At 37.6% G+C, this 27378-nt stretch overlaps 2 protein-coding genes across 2 annotated transcripts in view; both read left to right on the forward strand.

Annotated features, from left to right (window-relative positions):
• Positions 1-18439, forward strand: part of RBP1 (retinol binding protein 1) — a 32734-nt gene extending 14295 nt beyond the window's left edge. The window contains exon 3 of the mRNA XM_062613227.1: positions 18342-18439. Coding sequence (XP_062469211.1) covers positions 18342-18374 — 33 coding nt within the window. The 3' untranslated portion in view covers positions 18375-18439. The remainder of the gene's footprint in view (positions 1-18341) is intronic.
• The window catches only part of RBP2 (retinol binding protein 2), a 30851-nt gene extending 3933 nt beyond the window's left edge, over positions 1-26918 (forward strand). The window contains exons 2-5 of the mRNA XM_062613226.1: positions 18342-18436; positions 21927-22105; positions 24913-25014; positions 26653-26918. Coding sequence (XP_062469210.1) covers positions 18342-18436; positions 21927-22105; positions 24913-25014; positions 26653-26706 — 430 coding nt within the window. The 3' untranslated portion in view covers positions 26707-26918. The remainder of the gene's footprint in view (positions 1-18341; positions 18437-21926; positions 22106-24912; positions 25015-26652) is intronic.
• The last annotated feature ends 460 nt before the right edge of the window (positions 26919-27378 follow it).

Raw genomic sequence — 27378 nt, forward strand, 5'->3', positions numbered from 1 at the left:
TACCCATTTCCTGTCCCCAAGACCTTTTTATTTAGCTCTGATGGCTGCTATCCTTACACTGATGCTCTAGTCATGCAACCTAGCCATGGACCTGAAGGCCAGACCGCTTTTTATACCTGACACTGTATAGAGTTTGGTTGTAGAAGTCATAAAATCAGATTCAGTTGCTCAAACGTGTATCTAGTGCCGCTTCAGGGTAACATGACTGCTCTGAGGCTGCTTTTTCAGAAGGCTGTGAAAAGTTCTGTATTATACCTACCAGCTCATGCAGGCATCCATGCACTCTCGCACTCGTATAGTTTATCACAATCTGTCTCTCGTGTATACAAGTCAGTGCAAAATTACTTCATGCAAAGGAAGTAACCAAGTATTTTAGAGACCAGTCCCCAATATTTCAGTCTGATCACTTTTTACATTTCATGAACTTCAAAAGATGTCTTTTTTATTTCTCTGGATCCTTACTAATGTAACTTTCTCCATTAAACATAGAGTACAAGAGTCCCATTTACTATCTGGGTTTTGAGCAGCTAAGATTACTAGGTCCTGTACTCCTGAGAGCCCTTTGATACAATGGGTAGTTACCTCTAAAAAATTGATACTTTGATAGCTTTATGATCCTATTGAACTTTACACAATGAGCCAAGTGTTAATTCAATTCTTTCCACAGTTCTTTAGCAAGTAGTACCACATCTCTTAGTAGTTTATTGCTTCCTATTTTCTCCATTTCATCTATGGTCTGTACTTTGTAGTTCTTTTTCCTCCTTAGGGTCTATTTTATGTGAATGACTTATTTGACCATTCTCCACTTCCTTTTGATTTTTATTGCCCTTTTCTATTGTACTGGTTGCTTCTGCTTTGTAGGTTTTTGTCACTGTCAGCAGATCTCTTCACCCTTATTGCACACTCCTTCTTTCAGGTTACCCATATACAGGTCCTGACTAAAATCACTGTACCAGTCTTGGTTTCGTCAATTCATCATGAAACACCTTCTCTTACTAGGAACTAGTAACGTATGCCAATAAGGTTATTGCCTTAGTGTCAGGTTTTTTTCAATATGTCATTTTATCAAAGTTCCCATAAGAAAATGTGCATAAATTCCCAGGATCACTTTCTGCAAGCTCAGGAGCGAGGAAAGTTCCTGCACCTAGGTCAAGGCAATCCCAAGCACAACTACAGGCTGGGCAGAGAGTGGATGGAGAGCAGCCCTGAGGAGGAGGACTTGGGAGTGCTCATGATGAGAAGCTCCCCATAACCTGGCAGTGTGTGCTCAGAGCCCAGGAACCACCCCTGTGCTGGGCTGCATCCCCAGAGAGTGAGCAGCAGGTCAAGGGAGGAGATTCTCCCCCTCTGCTGCACTCTGGGGAGACCCCCCTGCAGTCCTGATCCAGCTCTGTGGTGACAGCACAAGAGGGACATGGAGCTGCTGGAGCGAGCCCAGAGGAGGCCATGGAGATGCTGTGAGGGCTGGAGCAGCTCTGCTCTGGAGCCAGGCTGAGAGAGCTGGGCTGGTTTAGCCTGGAGAAGAGAATGATGATCTTTAAAGCCCCTTCCACCCCAAACCATTCTATGATTTTGTGAATATATAATGCGTGTGCCCTAACTTGTATTTTTTAATTATTTTCTCTTCCTAGGAAATAAGAGTGTGTGGAGTCAAGTGTAAGCAGGTCTTTAAGAAGGTGTAGTGAGCCTACTGCTGATACAGAAGTGAAGAACAGTAGAATTTACGCTTACCACCAAATCTCCAAATGCTAGTAATGAACATCATCCCTGACAAGAGCAAATACAGAAATGAAGATCACGTTTGGACTGTATAGTTAGAATATTTTTTATCAAATCATTTAAAAGGAATAAATAACTGCAATTTTTAGAAATGTCCATTAAAGATACTAAACACCATAAATGTGTGCATACAGTAATTCCTGAGTACACCAAAATAGGACTGTTTGGTAAAAAATAAGATAGTGGAATTTAAGAACTTTTAAGTTAATTTTTTACTTAGAATAGAAAACACCCTTAGCCTTAGCAAGGGGCTTCCGGGTAATCTTGTTTTCAGGTGTTGAATTGTAGTTGTAGTGAAGCTGTAGTATGTGGCGTACACTTAAATCCTGATTTCACTGAAGAGAGTGAGAATTTTACCATCATCTCCAATGGAACAGTGCTTCACTGAAAGTATATGAAACTATATGGTAAAGGAATGGATCAGTAGTCTGGGAGGACAGTGCTTAGAGAAGCATAACCAAGGGGCAGTTCTTTTCTAAACACTTCAGCCAATATCTGCCCAGTCATTTCTTTTTGTCTTATTCTGGAGAAACTAAAAGTGAGGTCACTGCTATAGGCTGTATATAGTTGTACACATAGCACACAGAAGATACGACTAGCATTGCTTTGTATTGTATCATTTGCAGAATGTTTTACAACACATCATATTCCTCATGTTCTCATGCAGACTGAGTGTATAACAAAGCATTGGCCTGGCAGTTTCCGACTCTGATTTAATTGGTAGCTATAGTAATAGTAGTTTGCAAACTGAAACATTGTATTTTCAGTCTGTCAATATACCTGATCTACAATTAGCACTATCAAACTGTTCTATGATTCTGTGAATCTGTGATTCTATGAATATGTGTTATTATGAAGGCTGTTGAGAAAAGCTGTCAGCATGCTCTAATATGAAGAAATGAAGATTCAGAAACAGTCACTGTGAACTGTAAAGTTAGTACAGCAGGGATGATAAACTTTCTCAACTCTGGTATTTTAACTGTACAGCATATATTGTGAGCGTAACACCAGATGTGCTCTAATGAAAATCTAATTCAAATTTGTAAAGTTTTAGTTTTTACTGTGCATAAGAAAATACCAGAAAATATTATCAGTGAAGACATAAGCATCCATGTATGATAAAGAGGGGAAAAATGCTCCCTCTCCATGTAAATTCTTGCGTTGCTATTGCAACAGCTGTGGGTCATACAGCTTACAATTACACACATATGCAGTGCAGTCGTTTATTTAAGTTCCCTTGTAGTTTTCTTCTTGGCAATACATGAAACTCCTGCCTAAGGAAGACTCTGGGAATTATACTTGAGCCTAGTCAACCAGATAAATGCAGAAGCTGCTTTTTTTGTCATGGAAGAGTGTGTTAGCCATCTAGCTATGTTTCCACATGGGTATCCCTCTTAACTGATAAGCAAACTTGCAGTTAATGGTGATAAAGCTTTCTTGTGCTTGGAGTGGGACAGGTCAAAAATTGTTGCAGTTAAATAGTTGTGGGTGAGGGAAAAGGATCAGAAACATGTGTATCTGGGCCCAAATTACTGTTCTGCTTAAGTGAAATTGCAAATAGCTGTCTATTTAAAGTGCTGTTTATCACCTTGCACAAAGTTGGGGATATCGCAGCTGCCCAATTTCAGTGCATCAGTCATTTGCTTTTCTTGAATGATTATTGTATACAGAAACTTAATCAAGTTTCTGAATGACAGATTTCATAACCATGCACAGCCTTCACACTCCTTTCTACATTTCTGCCCAAAGTAAAACAAGAGAACAATGGAAAAGAAAGAACAAACTCCAACTTCTCATTTATAATCGATCCTATTTTTTTTCAGACCACCTCTATTTTCCTTCTGATGTGAAAACTGAAACTACACAATAACAAGGTGGTTCGAACCATTATCCACAATTAATCTTTACATAATTCTTTTTCATGTTCAGCACTGACTGAGACCTTTTTTGCAATGTAGTTTTCCTTCAATAGAGCTTGGCAGTTCATAACCTTTAATTCACCAGATGTCCTCTAATTTTTGCCTGCAGCTCCCTCCAGTCTTGTGTAACATTCACAAACTCTTGTTGCAGAAGGTTGTAAGTGGATCCATTAACATCTAGTTAAGTAAATCCAATTGTTAAAAGCTATTATTATTGCAATCAAACAGACAGCTTTTCCCCTTTGGGTCATCTGGGACAAGGGCAAATTTAGCACCGTACTAATATCTAATGACTTAGCAAGCAGAAGCAGTGTAGCCTCCTGGTTATTGAGGAAAGGCAGACTCAGAAAGTACTTCCATAGTTCACATTGTAAAATATAGAAACTTCAGGAATATGTAAAACTGAATATATTCTCCTCAAATCATCTCAATTCCTTGTCATCATAATTGTAACTTCTTATCTCTGCAACAACCATTTCTCTTGGAAAAGGAAATTATGTTCATTCATTGTTTCCATGATGGAGCTCTCCAAATAATGTGCATAAAATTAGCCATGATGTTTCCATAAACCTTTAACAACTTGTTATCATAAGATGTAATTTAAAATTTCCTCCATAAAATAGCTGCTTATTGAATGAATAACATTCGACAGTTACTTGACAAACATCAGCTTCCCTGACTACTTTCAAAGCCACTTAGTAGCCAAGACCTTCCCAGTGAATTCATATCCAGATTTGTTTACTATTTGGGAATAAAACTGCATATTCATTTTATTGATCTTCCAAAGGCTTTCAGCTATGCTTTGCCAATACCAACCCAGTGTTTCTGGTCAGCTGCTTTACTTCCAGATAGGGAAGACCATCTCTATTTCATAGCCTTCACCATATTTTTCTTTCATGAAACTCTTCAGTCCCTTTTGAGATCAATATAAAACTCTTAACAAACACAACAGCCTCTGTCAGTTATTGAAAAAAACACCTCTTTTTGTTTGCTTAAATCTTCTTCCTGCTATGATGTTGTTATTCCTCCTAATTCTTGTACTGCAAGAGATACCGAACAGCCATTCCCTATTTTGTCCATGCCACTCAGATTTTCTTTACCCCTAACATCTCAGTAAGAGAAGTGTGCTGACTGAGTCAGTCACTAGGCTGATTTAGAATTAGAGAAGGTGAGCAATTGACTGCTGTGAGTCTTGTTGCAGGTGTTTGAATGTTAAATTTTAGTGAGCTCACCCCATATGTTATGGTTCTAAGCCCTAACACATTATAGTGGTGACTTCATCGTATGATAAATACCTCCTTTTTGCAGTAAGTGCATTGAAAAAAGTGTATGAAGTTAACTGTTTTCATTCCTAGAGGCTTTTTGTTTTAAACACCAGAAGATCACGGTGTTCCCATTTCAGTTCACACCACTGAAATACTCCATGGAAACACTTGGACTAAGGGCAACTCTTAGAATCTAATCCATGGAAACCAGAAGTGAAATAAGAGTTAGGGTTGCAGTCTACATTTATGCAAGTCTAACTATGAAAGATGAGAAAGAATTGCTTAGTATCATCTATGTAACAGTTTTATGGTAAAATAAGCATGAGCAGGCTGAATGGAAAATACCTTGTAACAAGAAGGTGCATTAGATTCTAAACAGTCTCTTATGGGACTAAGCAGTAGAAAGTAATACTCTAACGGCATGGCATGAATTATGTGCTCCACTAGATACATCCACTTTTATAAATGTCTATCATTCAGTTGACTTTTCTATATTAAAGTGGAGAACAAAAAGCAAGAATTCTCTAGCACAACGTTAATAAAACGTCCTAGTAGTGTCATACTATATTATTTTATTTTTTTGTAAAGTCTCATCTGTAGTTGCATAACAGATTCATGGCTATTCACCGTTTCACCCTCTGTTAGTAACACATTTGTATTGGAATAATACCTATGTGGTACTGCTATTTCTATTTTAAGGAGTTTTTTTTAACCTCAAAGCAAATGTTTATTGAAGTAATTTACTCCTGTCTAGCAAAAGTGCACACAAAAGTAGAGTCCCTTCAGTACTGTGTGTTTTCTTATCAGGGCAAACACTTTCTCTGTATTAATAGCTAATAATAAGTATCCACACTGAAGAGTTAATCAGAATGGCATTGCAGTTCTTCACCAATCCCTTCATAGGACTGTCTGAAGATTAAGTTTCCACACCACAGAGGCAGAATAAAATTCCCTCTTTCAAGGGCCACATTGAAGAAGAGAGGAAAGAAAGATAGGAAATGGCCTGCGGGTACTGACTCAACAGTTATTTACATAACAAGAGACCATTTATCTAATGTTTCAACAGTAGTCTAATGCTGAGCAAATTAAAAGGTCGATATTGCAACAAAAGAATTTCAAATTTAAAACATTTTATTTAAATGTTCAGCTATTTGACAGTTCAAGATGGGAGCAGAAGTATGAGCAGTTAGTTATGGGGGCATAAGCATTATAGCGTATCTAGCATTTAGAACTTATTTCTGCATGTGCAGAAAAATACAGAGCATGATTTTCAACAGTAAACTGCAAAGATGTGCAGTTCTTAATCTTTCTTTTATCAAACTGTGGAATCACTTTAAGAGCTTTTCTGTAACTGCTTGACTAGTCTTTCTTTCCCCTCCACTTCCAGCCACACAAAGCAGCAGCACTGATGTGCAGAGTTGAAATACAAGAGAAGGTGAAGGATTAATGCAAAATTGTATTGGCATTTGAAGTTACACTTTAAGTAATTTAAGGGTCTGGAAAGGTCCCTCTCCATCCTGATGTTCCCACTGGCTTTTCTCCAGTGCTAAGTCAATGCACTTATTGCAAAAAGGAGGTATTTATAATGCAGTGAAGGGCTTAGAACCATAACATATGGGGCAAGCTCACTGAAATTTAATTCAATCAAGTGCAACAAGACTCACAGCAGTTCATTGCTCGCCTTCTCTAATTCTAAATCAGTATGACTCAATTTATCTTTTCTTACCAAGAGGCTGATGCTTATTATCCATAACCATTACAATTTCCAACACTTCTCTCCAGCTGGGCATGTTAAGGGCATGCAGAAGAAGTTAACACATTTCAGTAGTACTTCTGTGAAATGACTGTGTGATCTTTCACTCATCCCGTCAAGAAACATGCTGCCAGTCTTGATGCTGACATTTCCAAGTTTATTTTTGGAGAGGAAAAGGAGAAAAAAAGTGCCATTTTACATATGTTAAGGCAATGCAGCAAAGAACTTATTCAAACACACTACCGAGCAGCTCCTCCAAACTCTCATTTTTAGGTACAGCACTGTAATGTAGTCTGGCTGATACCAGTGCTCATCAGAGACACTCAATTACTCAGGACAATCCTTAAGGGCAACATATGCTCTAAGATGCCACTAGCTAGAAAGCAAGTCATCACTACTTTATTCCAACACATATGTTCCATTATTTCAGATATAGACATAATCTTTTTCTCAGTTCCTAAAGGCTGCTCACAGATTACTCTGAAATAATTAACTTCTGAGTTTTAGATCTATAATACGTATTATAGACATAGTATACCTATTAGTCTGTTAGTATACCTTTATTTATTAGTATACCTATACCTTAGACCTAGTAGACCTATTATACCTAAGAAACAGCAGAAAGTACAGAACAAACTTTCACAACACCCTGCAGCAGTAACACATCACACTGACTTCATCTGAGATCAGTTTCAACTGATCTCAGACACAGGGGCTGACTTAGGAGCCAGACAAACAAGAACTGCAAACTAGATTTCACGCTGTCCTGAATGATGCAGAAACAGATGACTCAGTCCCTACCAAGGAAAACAGAAAACAAGCAGATCATCTGAGTTCCATAGCAAAATAGTTTTCAAATAATCTGCTTCCAGCTTTATAAGGACTGAAACACCCCAAATATCCATTAAAAACTCTGCTTGTCATCTTTCACACAATGGAATGCAGGGCAAATGTCTCCCAGAAACATATGCAGGATTATTTCAGAGAATGTTTTTTGCAACCTATGTAAAATCCTTTATGATGTATTTTCCTCACAGAGCAAGTGTGCCTTATAGACACTTGAAGTATCACATTACACAAAATTCCATTTCTGTTTCCAGCTCCCAGCATGAACACATGTATGTTTTTACTGTATCTCCAAGTGTATTTTGGTGAGCAAAGAAATGCATAGGCACTTAAACTGCTGAAGGTCACTCAAAAAATTTACCAGGTGCTTACCTGTTAGTTAAAACAGGTAAGGTTAGTTTAAACAGCTTATTAGCTGTACAAGGTAATTAATAAGCACCTACTTTGCTTGAACATCAGCTGGATGTTTTTAGGGTAGCCTGTTTTCCCTCTTCAGCCACATAAATGCTTTGCAAAGCTGGCCCAGTGTAACTTCAGGAATATCTAGTTGCCCTCTCAGTCACATATTCTCCCCAAATAAGTGAATGGTTTTCAGTACAATAAAGTAGATCAGTTTGGATTAATCAGACTGTCTCATCAGGCACTAAAGGTTTGAAGCAGGCATGCCTAAACCTTAGTCAAGAGAAGGCAAATGTACATCCCCAGTTAAAACAAATATTGTTCTTCCAGGTCCCCTTTGCACAATGAAAACAAAGCCCTATAACAACAAACTCATCAATAGCAAAATAAATACAGCTTTCAATAACAGAACTGACCAAAGATTCACTCCACTTCATCTCTGAAGCTTAAAACCTCAAGACACTGAATCATGTGCCTAAATACAGAGCGGCAAACTTCTTACCTTGCCTGTTAATTCTTCCTCCTAAAAATGTCTGTAAAAAGAATAAACCCACAGGTAATAGGTATCCACAGAAAAGGGCATCTATCATGAGAGTTACTTCTTTGGGAAGTAAAGCTCTTCCTGGACTTGCTAGCACATTTTTGAAGCTCGTTATGTGCTGTTGTGCAAAATGTGCATTCTATCGGACAAAAAGAGGTTTTCATGAAACAGCTTGGACAAAGCAAGAAGATTTCTCTTCCTTCATTTCCTTTCTAGTGCAAATGTTCCTTATTTTTAGACGTTTCAGCCTTGTAGAGCTGTTCCATGGGTGATTATGGTGCCTATTTGCTGATAATCTGATCTCTTCATAATCCAAGTATCTGCTGAAATAACACTTTTTTTGTTCCTTTTTTTTATTGTTGAAAGGATAGAAAAATTCCCTGTAACTGCACCAAGGATTTCAGAAGCAGCTATTTACCTGTTTAAGATCAATGCAGATATTTTTACTTGCTGTAATTAGATATCTAAACTCAATCAACTGTCAGCCTTGCAAATGTGCTCAAATGGGATTCTGCAAGGTACTGAGATCTCTGCATTGATATGAAAACTCTTTAAACACAATGCTATCCACTGACAGAAATAAAAAGTGATGTAGATTTGCTGGCTAGATAAAAGGCAGATTACTCAGCCTTGAAAACTATTGGGGGGGGGGGGGAAGAACAGTTTTGGGCTGCTTTTGATAATCTGAACTTTCAGAGCACCCCATTAGAGGCTCAGTCTAATGAATGGTCATTTAATAGCCACCATATAAACATTTATAATAATGATACAATGTCTTCTTTGAAACTTCAGATATCTCTGATTGCCACGAAGTAATATAACCTTTACTCACAAGTGAAGGATATGCTGCTGAACAGAGATAGCAAATCAGCCTTTGCAGGCAATGAACATATTCCAATGAATGGCAGGCATAAAGCAATTTCACAACTGTCCATTAGTAGGGCTCTCACACCTTCCAGCCATGTTGTACTTTGCCACTGTCACTGTTACAACATGGTGCTATTTGAATCCTCAGAACTGCTGGTTGAAGATGTAGCTATATTAATAACAAAGAGGAAAACGGATTTTTTTTTTTTCCCCTCTCATGATGAATATTTTGATAACAGACTTGTTTTTTCTACCTTTAAATGGCCATTCGTTGCAATCTCTTTGTAACAGCTAATTCTTTCCCTAGAAAGTTCAACATTTAACTTGGAAGCAATGGAGCACAATACCCTGATAACCAATATACTTTCATTTCTCTGACAGGGTGGTCTTTTATTAGCAACAAAGGCAATGATAAACATAATTCTAATAGATCTATAGCTTATTACAAAGACTTCTGTTTATGTTTGGCAAGTAGAAAACTACCCAGTTATCTATATTCCAGCATAGGATTTTGTTTTCCCACTGTCATGAAAGGATACTTCTCATAAGGGCTCATCTTAGTATTGAAGAAACACTTCCCAGCTCAAGCTGTTTTTTCATTGTTGCTATCCCAAGGGCCAAAGCTGACACTGCACTTGCACTGCTTTCACACAGCTCACAGCCTGTGTCTATGTCTATAAAAAGGATACATTTGTTTCCACATTGTTTTTCCCTCTGCTCAAACCTCAGATCATCTGTAAACTCTCACACAATCGAATTGAAGCCAAACAGCTATGAACTATAAATTCAGATACAGTCTGAAATGGGCAAGTGGGAAACATCTCTGGAGACCAGAGTGATACTTTCCTTTTTGCGCTGTGTACCAAACAGCTTTAGCAAGGCAGAGGTAAAGATGCTTTGTCTGCCTTATTCATTCAGCTCCCTTCAGGTTTTTTGGCAACATCCTAGGCAAGCTGTTACACTAATTTTACAGTTGATTACAGATAAAAATGCATTAATACATTAATACAGTATTAATACATTCATACATTAATACAGATAAAAAAGCATTAATAATGATTCTGTCTTTGCCTGCTTGCCTCCCTCCCTTTTTACCCCTTATCCCCTTTTCCCTTCCCTTCCCTTCCCTTCCCTTCCCTTCCCTCCCTTCCTTTCTTCCTTTCTTCCATCCTTCCTATTTGCGTATAAGCTAAAGAAATGTATCATGATGATATCACTCCAAATTTCTGGGGAAACGTTTCCTAACCTGAGATTGTATTTAGGCCTCAGTTTTTTAACTTGGGTATCACCTATTTCAATTCTTTTTCATTTTATTCTTCTTGTGAAAGCCTGTTACATGTGTGTATGTATGTATATCTATCTGTATGCATATGTATATATATATGAATATTGACATCTACACATATAAATTTTCTTCTAAAATATACAATTTAAGAAAATGTGTTTTCATCTGTATCTTCTTCTCCATTAAATGTAGTTGGTGCTTTTTATCAAAAACTGAAATGACCATATTTATCAATTCCCTATGTCAATTTAGACATCCAGTGGTAACATCAATAAATCAGATATAAACAAGCCTTCACCCTACTTTGCATGCATGTGCATCCAGTTCCTGAAGCCACATGGCAACACCGCTATGAAGAACCTATCCCTTCAGATATCTGGGAGTAATCTTAACTTCAGCAATGTGTCCTGAGTTATACTGCCTGGTTTACCACCAAGGATTCTGCAATGGACTGGTTATATACATGCTTTAAGAGCCATCTTGCAGTGTCAAGTGTGTTGTATTTCCATAACACAGAGTATACCGATTCATTTAAACAGATCAGATGACATTTGGATTTTTTAAAATACATTTTTAAAAATATTACTACAAATTTTCATCTTCACTGCTATTTTTATCAAACAATTGCCAAATTAAAGCTAGAAATGCACTACAAAGATCCAAACACCACTGTTACTACACCAAATTATTTTTTATTACATTCCAGGTTGCGCTGGAGAATTAAACATTGGCTTTGTTTCTCCAGTAGGATACGGCAGAATGAAGCCAGAGGCTTTCCGACAGCAGGAGTGCTGTTGTGGAGCTGAAGACACAGGCAGAAAAGAATAACCATACACACTGTGCAATGAATAAATTTATGAGTTTTACAATACAGAGCATTCCATAATCAACAGGAAATAAGAGGCTCATACCTCTGTTCTAAGAGATAGGCAACAACACAGGATGATAGCATTCAGTTACGTGGAAGATTTTGCTTCTGGGTTACTGAGCTAGTACTTTTTTTCCTACTTGAAGGAGTAAACCTGATTTATGGCAAAAAAAGAAAGCATTCAGGAAATAGATACACTCAGCTATCTAGGAATTTTTCTACAGTAGAATAACAGTTCTGTAACTGCTCTGCACTGGTAGCAACACAGTGAAAGAAAACAAACAGGCAGAATATTATTGTGGGCCTTCATCAATACATCTGGACTTAATTTACAGTGTGTCTGGGAGAGTGGCTTTAGGTTTTTAAGGTTATTGCAAGAATGATTTCAGTCATTTTCTAAATGGCTTCAGTGATATCAATATTGTGCACTAATTGCAGCAATTGATGTGACTTTTTCTTTTCATCTGGATTCTAGAACTTTAAGCAAAATCTTTCTATCATCAAATTATATCACTTATGAAGTATATGAAAACTTGAGGACTGAGCTATGTGAAAGTATTCCTATAAAGTGACCTCCAGATGAGGTGAAAGGACTATTTTCTCCTTGAATCTTTACAGCATTATTCTAATGGATGAGACCCTGCATTAAACTGACACGTCAGCTTTTATGGTCAGGCATGAGCAAGCTAAAGGAAATACACATTTTCTTAGCGAAATTTGCTTGTCATGGAAGAAAAAAACCCCTCACACTGCTTTCTATAGATTCTTTTAATTCAAAAGCCATCTATCAGTATTCCAGTTCAATGTCTGAGCAATGCAGCCTTTATCTGATGAAGATAAGAAGTGGCAGCTGCAATTACAAGACTTTGCCACAGAGTAAATACAATTAAGTTATAGATTACAGTTACAGATATTAATGCATAGCTCATGCAGGGAATTCAGATCCTGAACAAATCTTTGAGGGGAAAACTTAGGCAGCCTTAATGGCAATGACAAAAGCACTTCAACTGAGTTCAGGTTTTCAATCTACATTGATGTTAGTCAAGGATGAAGCATGCTTTAGTGGATAACAGAAAGGGCTATACTTGCTAACTTGCTCTGACTAGTGGCTTATTTCATGACCTTCATGAAATCATGTTGCTCCCTAAGCTTTTCTGATTTTACAAAGGCTAATGATTTTTACCTGCTTCCTTGGAGTCTGTGGATAAAGACCATCGAATAAGTGCTCAGGAGAATTAAGGGACAAATATATTCAGCATTGCCCGTTTATCTGGAAAATCAAGGTCAGCTTTATCTATTGGCTATTATTTCTCTACAGCATAATTTTTCATAATGCAAGCCACTTCAAACTGAGTTCTCAATCCAGTAGGATCCACTGGGGGATATTTTGTTATTATTAAACTCAGTAACATGATCACTAGTGACATTATGAAGCCTCTAAAAGCTAAGCCAAAGTCCTTGGTTAGAGAGGAGGAAGGCTTCTATTTAACAGTGTGTAACATCTTCATCCAATTCCATCACCAAGAGTAGGTCGAACAAGAGATAAGAATGACTGGAGAAAGTAATTGACTGGAAAAAAAAAAAAAAGAGGAAAAAAAAAAACAGTGGCAGAAAGCAAATAATTTTATTTCTAAAAGGATGATTAAAAATGTATTTTTGTGCATCTGTGCTTAAACTGAAGGTAAACATGAAATTTGTTAAACTGGCATTAAGTGCATGCTCTGTTTACACCCTACCACCACCACAGCTTTTGCAGCCTGTCCCTGCTGTTCTGTCAACAAGATCACAGTATCACAGTATCAAACAGCATGCTAGAGATTGGAAGGGACCTCAAAAGATCATCTAGTCCAATCCCCCTGCCGGAGCAGGAACACCTAGATAATGTTACACAGGAATGTGTCCAGGCGGGTTTTGAATGTCTCCAGGGAAGGAGACTCCACAACCTCCCTGGGCAGCCTGTTCCAGTGTTCCGTCACCCTCACTGAGAAGAAGATGTCAGACATGTTCTTCTACTGAGAAGTGAATGGAGGAATTCTCCCTTCTCTTGGGTGTCAAAGCGAAGTTTGTTCCTGCAGATATCTGTTTTGGCTTTAAAGTTCAGTGCCATCTGATATTTGAGGAGGGCAACCAGTAACAACTGGGGTCAAAGACTATTTGCTGAGCCCATGAAGGTGTTAAGGGGGCATGAAGAAAGGCTAGGAAAACTGGAGAAGAGCCTGCAAAAGAGAAGCTGTGTGGAGACCTCAGAGGAGCTTCCAGTATCTGAAGGGGACCTACAGGGTTGCTGGCCAAGAAGTCTTCATCTGGGACTGCAACGATAGGGCAAGGGGTGATGGGTTTAGACTTAAACAGGGGAGATTTAGGTTGGATATAAGAAAGAAGTTCTTCACTATGAGGGTGGTGAAGTACTGGTACTGGCTGCCCAAGGAAGTTCTCAATGCTCCATCCCTGGCAGTGTTCAAGGCCAGGTCGGACAGGGCTTTGGGCAACCTGATCTAGTGGAAGGTGTCCCTGCATATGGCAGGGGTTTGGAACTGGATGATGTTAAGGTCCCTCCCAACCCAAACCATTCTGCAAATTCTGTGCTCTCCTGCTGTACGTCTCTCCTAATCCTCGTTACACTTATTGAATTCTCTACAAAATAGCTGATGCCAGTCTTCACCCAGCTGAATCCCCATGGCCTGCAAGTCATCTTACACACTGACCAGAAGCATTGTTTTCCTCCAATTTATTTTTAGCTGCATAATATGACTACTCATATTTGCGCAGAACATAGCCCTGAGCATGGTGAGATGGCGCCTCTGACAGTTTTTGCTGTAGCAGCCATCACTGAATACATTTTGAGTGATTAATTTTCTTAAAAGCAAAAATAAACCTTGGGAGTGCACATGTGCTAACAAGTTAAAAATAATAATAGGTGTCTGTGACCATGCTGCTTCTGTCTGAATCCTGCAGGGGAATTCAGTTGCTAAGAACGACTTATGCAGCTTGCCATATTTCTGTGTGTTAAACAGCAACCAAATAACTATAGGCAAAAGTCCCAGCTGTCAAGCATGAGGAGTGTAGGGGCTGATCGGGGGAGTACAAGGCATTTTTCTCCTATGTTATATATGTATATTAGATAATGTAAAAGGGAAATTAAATGAGGTGAGTACAGAGTGGGAAGGATGCTACCATCTCTTTAAAATACCATGCCAAATGTTTACAGAAAAGATTCTGTTTGACCAGTAGCACTGTTCTTTATATAGTGCTCCTAACAGTGCTTTACAGCATAACATTTCACAAGGAGAGTGTAGCACCAGCTATTTCAGATTGCAAGAAGGCTGAACTCGGTTCAGCTACCCATATAGGATTGCTCTTCTGGGCAAGTCTCAGCTACAGTGAGAGAAACTGGAGGCAAGTGTTAGAAGTAGCCTCCATGGCTGCTGACTCATTCCACAGCAATATTTGGGACTCAGTTTTAAATCGTGTCAGTTTTGGCTCTTCCTATGAGATTTTTTTTATTTATAATTGCCACAAATTAGTAGAGATTTGTAGGACAGAGGCAAGAAAAGCATCTTTTTATCTTCACACACAAATAAAGACTGAAAAAGTTTCTTGGGCTTTTAACTGAAGTCTTCAGCTTTTTCATGACTTCACTTTATTTCCAAGCTCTTACTACTCAGCCATGAAACTCATCCTTGTGTTAAAACCTCACACACAAATTATGAGTTCAGAGCTTTGGCTTTTAGCACACATATAGGAAAACCTGAAGAAAACACTAATCTGCCCCAGTTCCCAGGGTTCAACACATGCTATATACATGGCATCCCTTGTGATATTACTGCTGGTCTTGCAAGAAAAGGATGCTGAGAACAAAATAATCATGATGATTAGGACCCAGCACCTTTCTTAATTTCCCCAAACTTATGGCATAGAAAGGAAATATTGCTTTGCCATTTTGACAGTCTGTCTCCATGTATGCAGTATAAAGACAATAAACACAGAGCAAATGGAATAATTTCTAAGATTTGAAGTGGATTATAAGTCTATATTTTAAAGTTGGAATGTGGCAAGGGGCAGGCCACTGTAACTAGCAAGGCATAGACCAGAGAATGCTGAGGATACAGTGGATTGGTGATTTGCAGGCTTCAATTATCCACGTAAGCCTTTAAAACAAAACTGTGTTAACAGCCTCTATACTGTTTCTTGGCTCCATATGATTTAGGCAGACACCTGAATGTGGTAGAGGTTTTACTCGCTTATCAAAATATTGATTCCTAAACTGAAAGTTCTTTCTGTGAACCCTAACACACCACTCTTTAAAAGCTCATGAACAATCTCGGGGCTCTGTCAAGTCAATATTTCATGTTTTATTAATTCCCTGCTTAGCCAGTTCTTTGAATTGGTTCAATTTAGTGTCTGTAAACCTCCTAGTTGCATGTTTACCTGAAAAGGCTCAAAAGAGCTTTTTCAGGCTGATGGACAAATTTATGCTTAGAGAACTCCTAATCTGGAGTTTACATAATACACATGCTGAAAAAAAACAGCTATTTAAAGAAATAATACGGAATAGGCATAAACAAAGTATCATTGTGAAAACCTGTATGATTATATGTGTATGCTGTAAATTATGGCCTTATACATAAAGGATGCTCTAATCTCATGATTAATTGTCTCTGAATGTGCCTACCTCTACATATCTACAGCTATAGAACTATTTTTTGCTAGTTCTTAATGAGTGTTAATTGTTGATCATCACAAGATACAGCTTCAGTCACTTCCACATTTTAGCAAACTGACTCATACATACAAAGCAAACTACTTGAGATCTAAAACCAATGAGCATATAAAATGTCTCACTGTGAGCTGCTAGCATATGCTCTGATTTTAGAAGGTGGTTGTAGACAGTCAATCTGATTCGTTCCTCATAAATCTACCACTAGGCATTTGAAGATAGAAGGTAAAAACATTTGAGTACCTGCTCATAAACTGGACATCATCCCTTTAGTACACTGAAGGAGAGAATAACTAGTTGGAAAACCAGTATGATAATGCACGTGAAGATTATTAGGTGTGTAGGGAAGTGATGTTGCTTACACTGCTTAATTTGAGTGGTTGTGAGTGACTGACTCGCGCAATAACATCTTTTTTTTTTTTTTGTCTTTTATAGAATCTTTTAGCATATACATAAAATGTATAAATAATAAGAATGTATATATTAATGTAGAGGCTAAAAAAGGAAGTACACAAAGATATAGAAAATCAAACTTATTGCATAAGTATTGCATAATATCACTACAGAACAATGTTTTAAGCACAAAGATTTGCAAATTTCCCTTTCAACATAACATCACTCATAGTGTTCCACCTAGAAATTCTTATAGTGAAAGGAAATGCAGAAGTAAATGTGTTCAGCCAAATAAACTGTGCTTGAAACAAGGCATATGTTTGAGTAAGCAACCTCTACCTAATTAAAGATTTCAGTGATTATGAATTTCACTGGTCTATAGATAAATTATACAGGTAAGGATGCAGGTATCTTCCTATGTGCATCACAAAGAAATTCATCTAACTTTAACAGTAACTGCAGTTCCTTGAGCCTTTGTCTCATATCTGATTGAAAGCCTTCTTAATATGTCCTATATGTATAGATCAAGAGCCTTCTTTTCCTTCTCTTAAATTAGCTCCTTAAGTATCAAACAAGGACATTTGAAGAACTGAGCTCCCAGAAACTCTCAACTTTTTTTAGTGGTTTGTTGTTTGGGTTTTTTTAATCCCTTTTTTCAGCATTTATGGAATTTTACATTTTTTTTTTATGAAATGTAAAGGAGATATCATAAGATCAGTAACTCAATTTACTTTTTTTCTGAGTTAAAGTTTAAGATTTTAATACTTTTCTGGTAAAATTTTTAATAATAGTCCCATAAAAAAAAGAGAGAGGGAAAGAAGAGAAAGGAAAATCAAGGAGTTTTGGACTCTTGATCACTTCTATAAGTTACCTTGTCTAATGAAAGACAAAGAATTTAAAACTTTAACTTGTAATAATTTGCCTTTAGTACTTACTTTAAATTCTGATAAAGTTCCACTACATGTTCAGATTCTCCATTCAGACACATTCCAAATGTATTTATTTGCACAACTGAAATCTGCTTTTCCGCACAACAGTGTAATGCTGCTGGATGAAAAAAACCTCTCTAACACAAACTGCTACGTTTAGGAGTAAATAAAATATCCTTTTTAGGGTAGGACTGATATAATTATGACTGATTTTGAGTTACTAAACATTTGCTAAACTTGTTGATAAATTAAAACTAAAATGCAGCTATTGATATACAGATATTTAGAAAATCAGAAGAAAACTAAAGTATTTTCAACAGAAGTATTCCTTTTTCTGCCCTACCTTGCATTTGTTGCACTTTCAAGACTCCCATTAATGGGAGTTCTGGGAGTGTCAGCTCTGTAAGACTGGTTCTTCACAGGGAAATGTGACACGGAAAGGAACTCAAAGAGAATTCACCTTGGAAACTTTAACTGGGTTGTATAATTTGCCATTCTGTTCACTATATTTCAAAGGTATCCCATAATAGCTAGTGGTTCTTTACAAAGGTCACTGTAAAATCATATCCTGTATGACTACATATTTCAGAGTGTTCAGCATCTGCCAGCTGTTCAAGTGAACTTTGTTAATGGAGGCAAAGTTTTCTGGGGTTGTCACCCTGACCCTTAAACTGCATTATCTACAAAACCATAAACCTTATTAAAAATAAAAGATATGAAAAGGTTTATAAAACATCCTCTTAGCAGATCCTGTTTCCAGCTCCACCTTTTGATCGGCAGTTGGTTTTCAGCTCTTGCCACCATGCCTGCTGATTACAATGGGACGTGGGAAATGGAAAGCAATGAAAACTTTGAAGGCTACATGGTTGCTTTAGGTAAATGAAAAAATATTAACTATACAAAGAAAAAATGTTTCAATTATAAGTAAAATCCTCCTAAAAATTAATGAGACTATTTCTGTGCATTGTGACATAAGGGTTTCTCTGATCACATTAAAAGTTCAGAAAAGTAATATAATTACTGTGATCTAAGTATAAACAAGAGAAGAGCTGTAGTCAAACGTATTAGTCATTATTTAGATGAATGAAAAGCCAGGTATAGATGGGGAAAAAGAAATGATACAGATATTTCTGATAGAGAAATTATAAATATTTTTTACTCCTGGTATATACTTATTTTGACAGTCAAATCACAACCTGGTCGTCTCTGTTAAAGATGGGATATTCTATGTCCCTAAAGTAATTACAGTGTTTAGTAATTAACGCTTCGAAGCAGTAGAAATCCTATGTACCAGTTGGATGATAAAGGTGAAATAAGCCTTTAAAAAGAATTAAAGCCGCATGGGCAGATATTTCTGACAACTTCTGTAGGAGTCCATACACAGCAAGGAGGCTTAGGTCACAGGATTTCTTGAAGATAGGTTTGCATGGTTAACTAAGCTTAATTCCACTTGCCTAGGACCATCATTGATGACAATGTATGTTTACATGCAAAAAGAGATGTTCTGCTCTTCAGGCAACTTATATTACTACTCTGTTAGCCTCTTTAGCATTAGAGGCCTGATAGCTACAGTTTGTGCATCCATTGTACAGGATATTGCTTGTAGATGCTAGTATATTGTCAACTGAATGCAAGTTCATGTGTGTTCATATCAAGTTTTTGTTGTTTGTAGATTTATTTTTCCCCACACTGATAGACTCAATTTTTGTAATGACTGAGCTGATTTTAGGAGAGAAACGTTTTCTTGTGCTGCACCTATTATTTTCAACATAAAATGCCTTCTAAGCATTTTTGTTCCCATAAAGGCATAAGCTTTTTGCTCTGGGTCATTATAATTATCTAAGTAGCGTGCAGGAAATCCTTCCTCTGCTTAGGTTAGCAAAGATGTAGACTTTGATTTGCTGAAAAGAAGAAATAATAGAAGACATCACCATTTCTCAAGAATTTCTTCAGTGCAGTCTGGATTGGCACTGGAAGAACAGTTACCACCTTCCCATTACTGCAGTAATACAGCTGCACTCCAAAACCAGCAAAAAAAGAGGGGAGTCAGATTTATACATGCATGAGAAGTTGTCTGGAGCTGGCCCTTCCTAAGTACACGATGGGGGTTTTTGCATATACACGCATATAGATTTTGTAAGTTATACTAATTAAATACTGCAAAAGAAAAAACAAACCCACCACCAGAATCAATGCAGAGATGCATTTGGCTATAGGTGATTCTCTGAGTGGAAGGAAATTACATGGAAAGGGTGAAAAGATATTCTTCTGCTCTGTTTCTCACAATACGCATGAGGTTGATATTTTAAGCATTAAAGTGGTCAGGTTCAAGGCACAATGTGATTTTGGTTTGTTGAAATTCATCCATCCTTTTAATTAATGCAGATGCATTTCTATACTTTAATTAAAGAATACTTTTGCCCTTTAAGCCAGAAACTTTGATTTTATCATAAGCATGCTACAAAGTATTTTAATCTACTAGAATAGAACAACATATCATTTTTATTGCTTGTATTGTTCAAAATGCAGTTATGAAAACCATGCTTTAATAAAACCTCCCCTGATTTTTCTCCAGGAGCTACAAGACTAATATATTAGTCAGAAATAGCAATTCTTTGGAAGTTTAGACATTTTTTTTCCTCAGAGGGAACTAGATTTTATGATACCTGGCTATAAATCAGACCCAGAGGTACCTCTAATCCACCCCAACAGATAAAATATACCCAAGAAGTCTTGAATATAAATATTGAGCAAGAACATTATTCCCCATGTTAAAAAGTAATAATTTTTTTTCAAGCCAATCCTTGTACTCATCTCGATTAGTACTTCACAAGCAGTATAATGAATCTACCCCACCAAAAAAAGGCTCCATTAGTATGTGGCATTGCTGAGCTGCCAATGATTAAACCACTAAAGGATGGCTAACAAATCAAAAGCAGTTTTCAATCTCTTGCAGAAGCATGTGAGATTATTTTGTTTGCATATAGCACCATAACAAGATTCACTGTTAGCTGGTCAGAAATATTTATTGCAGATGGCGCTAGGTGGATTATCTGGGGCAAACTGTCGTTGTAGCAATATATATTCTCCGTTTGGAAACTTTCAATGCATTCAGTTGCAAGCAGTTGTTTACATTCTAATGTTAGTCTTCTTCATGAACAAAATAAGGATGTTAAGGAGATCAGTTCTGCATAAAATAGTGACAGAATATTAAATAGGAACTATCAAATGCTGTACTTAGATACTTCTTCTACTCTTGGCTTGTAATTCATCACCCTTTAACATCTAAACTACACCTTATCTCTGCATCTGCTGTCTACCAGTAGAGGATAAGTCATACTTTTATTTCATTGCTTATTTTTATTCATTTGAATAATTTTCAATATTTTAAAATTAATTAACCTCTTATATAGTTCCACAGACTATAGGTTCATCTTGAAAGTAACATTTACAATGCAATTATCATCATTTACAAGGATACCGGAGAGGGACTCATCATCAGGGACTAAAGGGGCAATGGGTTCAAACTAAAACAGAGGAATTTCAGGTTAGATATAAAGAAGTTCTTTACTGTGAGGGTGGTGAGGCACTGGCACAGGTGTCCCAAAGAAGTGGCAAATGCTCCATTCCTGGCAGTGTTCAAGGCCTGGTTGGACAGAGCCTTGGGTGATATGGTTTAGTGTGAGGTGGCCCTGCATGTGGCAGGGGATTGGAACTAGATGACCTTAAGGTCCTTTCCAACCCCAGCCATTCTATGATTCTATGCCAAAATCCCCTTGGTTACATACTCATTCTAACATGCTTATTTTCTAAAAAAGAATATTATTTTGAGATTCTTCTTTTGGGGGCGGCCAACATTTTTAACCCTGCAGGACACACACCAGCACCCTCACATGTGAGGTGCTACATGACTTACACTGCATGCTTACAGAAAACAAGAGAATGGCTCCCAGGCATAAAGTGATAATAGCATTCCTGGCACCCCAGAGCTTCTTGCAGCCAAAAAGTCCGTCTAATAGCAAGGTTGCATGTCCTCAAAAAAAATGGAGATTTGGGATTCACTACTGGTTGTATGTTGTAACTCGGCTCACAACATTCCCACAGATATCCTGTTAATAAGTAAATTTATCATCAGTGGAAGATCCTCAAGTTGAAAGTCTACTCACAAACACAAAATCATTTTTATTTGGAGTGATCATTTTCTCTACAAAATGTTGCAGGTAAAAGTATCATTTGTGGAACTCTGTTCCACACCTAATGTGTTGGCATTTTTTTTATGTATGAATATAAGTGCTGTGGGGTTTTATTTTTGGTAGCAAATATGGGACTTTTCATTATGATACTCTCTTCTCTGTTTTATGGCAGGTATTGATTTTGCAACTCGTAAGATTGCAAAACATTTGAAACAAACAAAGGAGATTGTTCAGGATGGTGATAACTTCAAAACAAAAACACTCAGTACTTTCAGAAACTATGAACTGAATTACACTGTAGGAGTGGAGTTCGAAGAGCACACCAAAGGCCTGGATAATCGAGTGGTAAAGGTAAAAGTTTGGTGCCTTGTATCTGTTTACAGTACAGCCAGCACCAGAAGAGAGCAGTTGCAAAAATCAGCTGAATACATGAAAAAGCCCCCACAATATTTATAAACATCAGGGGATTTTTATAAAGCAGAAATAATTTGCATCTTGGGACAGTTTTCTTTCCTGCTACAAGCATTTATTCCAAATGCAAATCAGGATGGTTACTCGGCTACATGAGGACAATCATTAATTACACGTTTTTCTAGTAGGAGATTTTTCCAGCTTTTTTCTGATACACCTTTATGTATTTAGAAAGTAGCAAAACTGCATTTTGACCTATTTATCTTCCTTCCTGAAACTATAAATCCATCCATTTGAATCGAGGACTTTCTGTGACTCAGTATAAATTCTCAGTTCTGAGTGACAAGGTTCACACTGTGTTTTCCATCTGAGCCTGCTCAGGCTCAGCTGGACAGTTTAACAGTTGGACACTGTTAAAAATAGACCTGCTCTCAGCTATTAACCTTAAGGGAGCTCTGGGAAGGGACAAGACCAAAACATGAGCCATAGCTGCCACTGATACAGGTGGCAGGCCTACTGGCAGTGGCAGACGGGCAAGGAGGCACAGCAGTGCATGCTTTAATACCTTTAGGATTATAGGAGTAACCTGAGATCAAAATTCCCTTAGGAAACTGTGGGCATATGTTCATACACTTTTCAGTGAGATATGCAGAGAAGTAACGTTTGGATCAAGGACCATATTGTGTATTAGTCAAGTTTCTGTACCAATACTGCTTCTGTTTTACTCTCTTGTCACCCCTAAAATACTTAAAGAAGATTTAATTTCCACAGACTTTCCCCATCAGTCTTCCTAATCTTGCATCACCTGCCTTTGTCATCACTCACTGAATCTATCCCTATCAACTCCTCTGCCAATTACTGCAGTTTTATTCTTCCTCTAAGCTCAGCTCTCTTGCTCTTCTCCAGACATATGCTGTCTTTTCCATCAAAGTTTCTCAATAAACAAGGTTTTGGAACTTGTTGCCAAACTCTGAGAGGCTGGTATCAAAGCTCACTGTCAACAAGACCTGTTCTGTTTTGGCAATTGCCACAGGAAATTGGCAGCATACAGGACATGTTTACATTTGAACTCACATTATCCTTCACTAGAGTGGCACAAATTAAACAGAAGACATTGTTTATTCACTGTGGATCACTTTTCATTCTCAAACATGATCCAGTGTAATTCCTACCACTTCTTCCAAATTACTTCTCATTCACAGCACTGCAAGCCACGAAATTGTAAGACCCATTCTTTTGCACTGGGTGGGACATATTCCTGTGACAGACCTTATGCTTTGAAACATTGCTCCCACATCTCTTTAGATCAGTTGAAGGCATTACTGAGTATCTAAGGGCTCACTAGTTGCACCACTCTTCAAATCTTTAGACTCTAGTGCTCTTCACCACTATCAAAGCTATTGCCTTTCTGTGCAAAATCATTTCATTTGCAGACTCTCCTCTTCATTATCAGATATTTGGAAGGAAGGATGGGAACACAGCTTGTACATTTATAACCCTACTGGGCTTAACCATTTTTGCCTAATACTCTTTCCTAAACAATTCACATTACTTGTCTCTAAACAAGAGGAGAGGAACACAAGGAAGCAAGTCATGCCATTATTCTCTGGACTGCTATAAAGGAATTTTCTGGTCATTTTATTAACAAAACAATGCCTCAGACACATTGAAAGTAGATGAAGGTAATGAAACTGCTAAGCAGCATTTAAATGTAAAGAGGGCATGGATAATTTAAAGAGCATGTAGCTTAAAAACTCCGTAAATAAGAAAAAAGTTAACTGAAATGGAATGAGTTTTGTCTTGTTATTAATAGAAAGCTCCCTCAAAAGAGAAATAAATCTCCCAGTGCTGAACTAGAAAATAAATTAAGCTCCCAATACTCAGGGAGCTTTTTAATAACTGAACTTCCACTGATTGTAACTGGTGTCCGATGAGGATTTGCCTGTGATACATGTTTAAATGCCTCCCTACAGTACAATGGTTCAAATCTAGAACAAGTCAAAGCTGCTTTGAATGTACTCTACTTTATCTGAGTAGATAATTTAGCCCGTAAAGAGAAATTTTTGTTACAGATATGGTCATCCTGCTCCTAGACAAGGATCAGCATGCCCACTATCCTGTTTACTAGTGATAGACTGAATCACACCAGATCATGAAATGGCTGAGGATGGATGGGACTTCTTGACATCACCTAGTCTGCTCAAGCAGGGTCAGCTAGAGCATGTTGTCCGGCTTATGATCTTTAAAGGTCATTTGTGAAAGTGCACAACAATATAAAAATAAATTTATTGCATGAGATTGTATTAACATACTTCCATTTGTTATTTGTTGCAGAGCTAGAAAAGGTGTTAGCACTGCACTAGTTGGTATAAGCCCCACGTCTTCACTCATCAAGACTTCTAATCTTTTTATTAATGGCTTTAAATGGCAAGAAAATAAAAAGACAGTTTGCATTCGCAGCACAAGTGTTAATTCACCCAGCAAGTCACTAGACAGTATGACACTTTATATTCATGTATGTGAAGAAATGCATGGAAATGACAACAAAGCCCTGTAAAAGCTTCACATCAAAATCCTCTTGTCATCTTGAATGCATCCAGGTTTTGATTGAATGTCTGCTTTGGGGGCTTTTAGGACAAAGGTGGGGAATGGTAGGGAATTGTCTTCTAATTGTTTGATTAAGCTTATTTTCATGTATTGATAAACTTCCTGATAACATATCTGAGTTAATTATCTGATTCATGCAGACGCTAGTGACCTGGGATGGTGACAAACTGGTGTGTGTTCAGAAAGGTGAAAAGAAAAACAGGGGATGGAAGCACTGGATTGAAGGAGACCTACTGCATCTGGTAAGGGCTGCTACACAGACTTCGTAGTACATAACTGACACTGCAACAAAGTGTGGTTTTCCATTTCAAGAAGTTTGTTACTTGTTCTAGTTTGAATGGTCTTTATTTAGACAGCTCCTGTTACTGAGCTCTGGGGAAATTCCCCCTCTGCTACAAGTCAGGAATGCTCAGTTTCTTTCTACTTGCTCCCAGTTAAGTCATAATCCTTCAGAGGGTTTTTTTGCTCCAGTCCACTGCCCTTCAGCTATTAACCCTTCTTGTTACATTGCACCTCTAACATCAGCTCATTCTTATATCATTGGTGGTAGGAAAAATAAACCCAACAAACCAAAACCCCCCAAAAAACCCAAACCGTATGGGACAGATTGCAAGAAAAATGCCATCTTTGTTCTGGAAGAAGCAGTACGTGATTTTAGTGTACTGTGGTGTAATACAGATCAGAAACTGCTCAGTATTCAAGAGGATCCTGCAAACAAGCTACACTGCAATTATTGTGTTCTAGTACAAGAAAAAAGTTGAAACATTCATACATCTGAGTTAGTAAGCTGGAGCCCAAAGCTAAATGAGGTGAGTGCAAGATAGGCCAGAAGAGCCTGTGCAGGAAATAACGAGTGAAGTCCAGAAAGATTTCAAAAATCTAGATACATATGATAATGATTCCAGAGTTTCTTGGGAAAGCAATCAAGAAATGGGCATGATAATGTTAAATGTTGCAATAGCTGGGTGGAGAAAGCTTATGGAGCAGAGCTCATTGATCTTTCTCATGATTTACCTCTAGACACCTACTCCTTCACAAGTGTGCCCTACAGGTAATTGGTATGGCCAGGTACACTGACTCAAGTCTGTATGCTTGGAAGGTCAAAACAATGAATGGAAGAACACTGTCTGCCACTTAACTAAAAGCCAACTGCTCAGTACACCTTTTCAATGCTATTTTAACACATATTCAAAACCTGACCTAACAAAGGTTCTACATGCTGGCACCAGGATTCAGGCTAAGACTGTTGGAAACAGAAAGATCAAGTAGATTTGTACAAGTCTTCAGAAACAGTATTGCTGGCCAAAAAGCCAGCTGCAGCTCACTTCAAAGTCTGATTTGGCACAGGCTAATGCAAAGACTACCCAAACTGACTGCATTGCAATGTGCACGTGTGCCAACCTTGAAGGCATCAGTTGCAACACTGGGCAAAAATGTTGTGTTGTTCTGGCCCCTGAAAGATGGTTTGGGCATGTCTCTGAAATAAATGTCCTCATCTGTTCAAAGCATCCTCCTTTTTTTATTTAATTCCTTGTTTCACAGCTTCTCATAATTATGAGGTAACATGAATTATTAACTATTACAGTATATTGTTTTAACAATAGAGCATGAGAAAGCCTTACATTAAAGAGCAATTTTTATGCATTTTTCATGTTTATGCTTCTTAAAGCTCAGTTTAGCTGTCAAAATCTAATTACTGCAACATGTGGTGCATGCCTGCTGTTTGGTTACATATAATACACTATTCTTTTTGTTCTCTTCTTCATAAACACGTCTTTTTATTGCAGTGGCTCAGTTGTAGTGATTTCTGGCAGGATCTGCTGCGTATTCAAAATATGACTTGTACCACTATATACTGACTAATTGTTTTAATACTGTAGGAACTGACATGTGAAGACCAAGTGTGCCATCAGGTATATAAGAAGAAAAACTGATCAGAAAGCTGCACCATTATGCTGTTATGTTTTGTCTAAAGAGAAGAACCAAGCCAGATTTGCAATAATTATTCAACACCACCTTGCGAATGTATTTTATGCCTGTTTATGGAAACAAACACATTTTATAGAAATAACATCAAAGAGTTACAAACATCATAAATTCCTTTGTATTTCAGTCTGGAGTTAAATAAAAGTAATTGTCTTTCAAATTATGTTTTCCTACATATTTTTAATCATTTCCAGAGGAATGTTTTTCAGTGACAAAGTTGAAAATTAACAGTTACAATGATCTCGACCACAGTGTATCTCTCCATAACATCTGTAATATTATAATATATTTGGATGACGGGGTAAAACTGGGCATTCATTGGACTGTTTCTATTTAATTTAGTTCTGGATCACAAAGTCCACAGTTTCAGGCAACAGAATGGCTCACTGAATATGATACATGGACTTTCACATCCAGGTAATTGATTTGATTTTGACCCACATCTAAAGCTGCTAGTGGTTACCAACTGATCATGTTTCCTTGCCAATGTGAAATGCTGTAGCTCCTTAATAAGTTCCTAGAGTGAATCACTGACAATGCTGCTAAACTCCAGCTGGAACTGGCATCCTACTAAAAACCCCAGTGGAGAAATCTGCTGTTTGAAGCAAACTTTATATTCA

This window comes from Pezoporus occidentalis, unplaced genomic scaffold (genome assembly GCF_034315485.1).
Source record: "Pezoporus occidentalis ecotype Australia unplaced genomic scaffold, CSIRO_AGI_Poc_V1 ctg164, whole genome shotgun sequence".
Classification (NCBI taxonomy): Eukaryota; Metazoa; Chordata; class Aves; order Psittaciformes; family Psittacidae; genus Pezoporus; species Pezoporus occidentalis.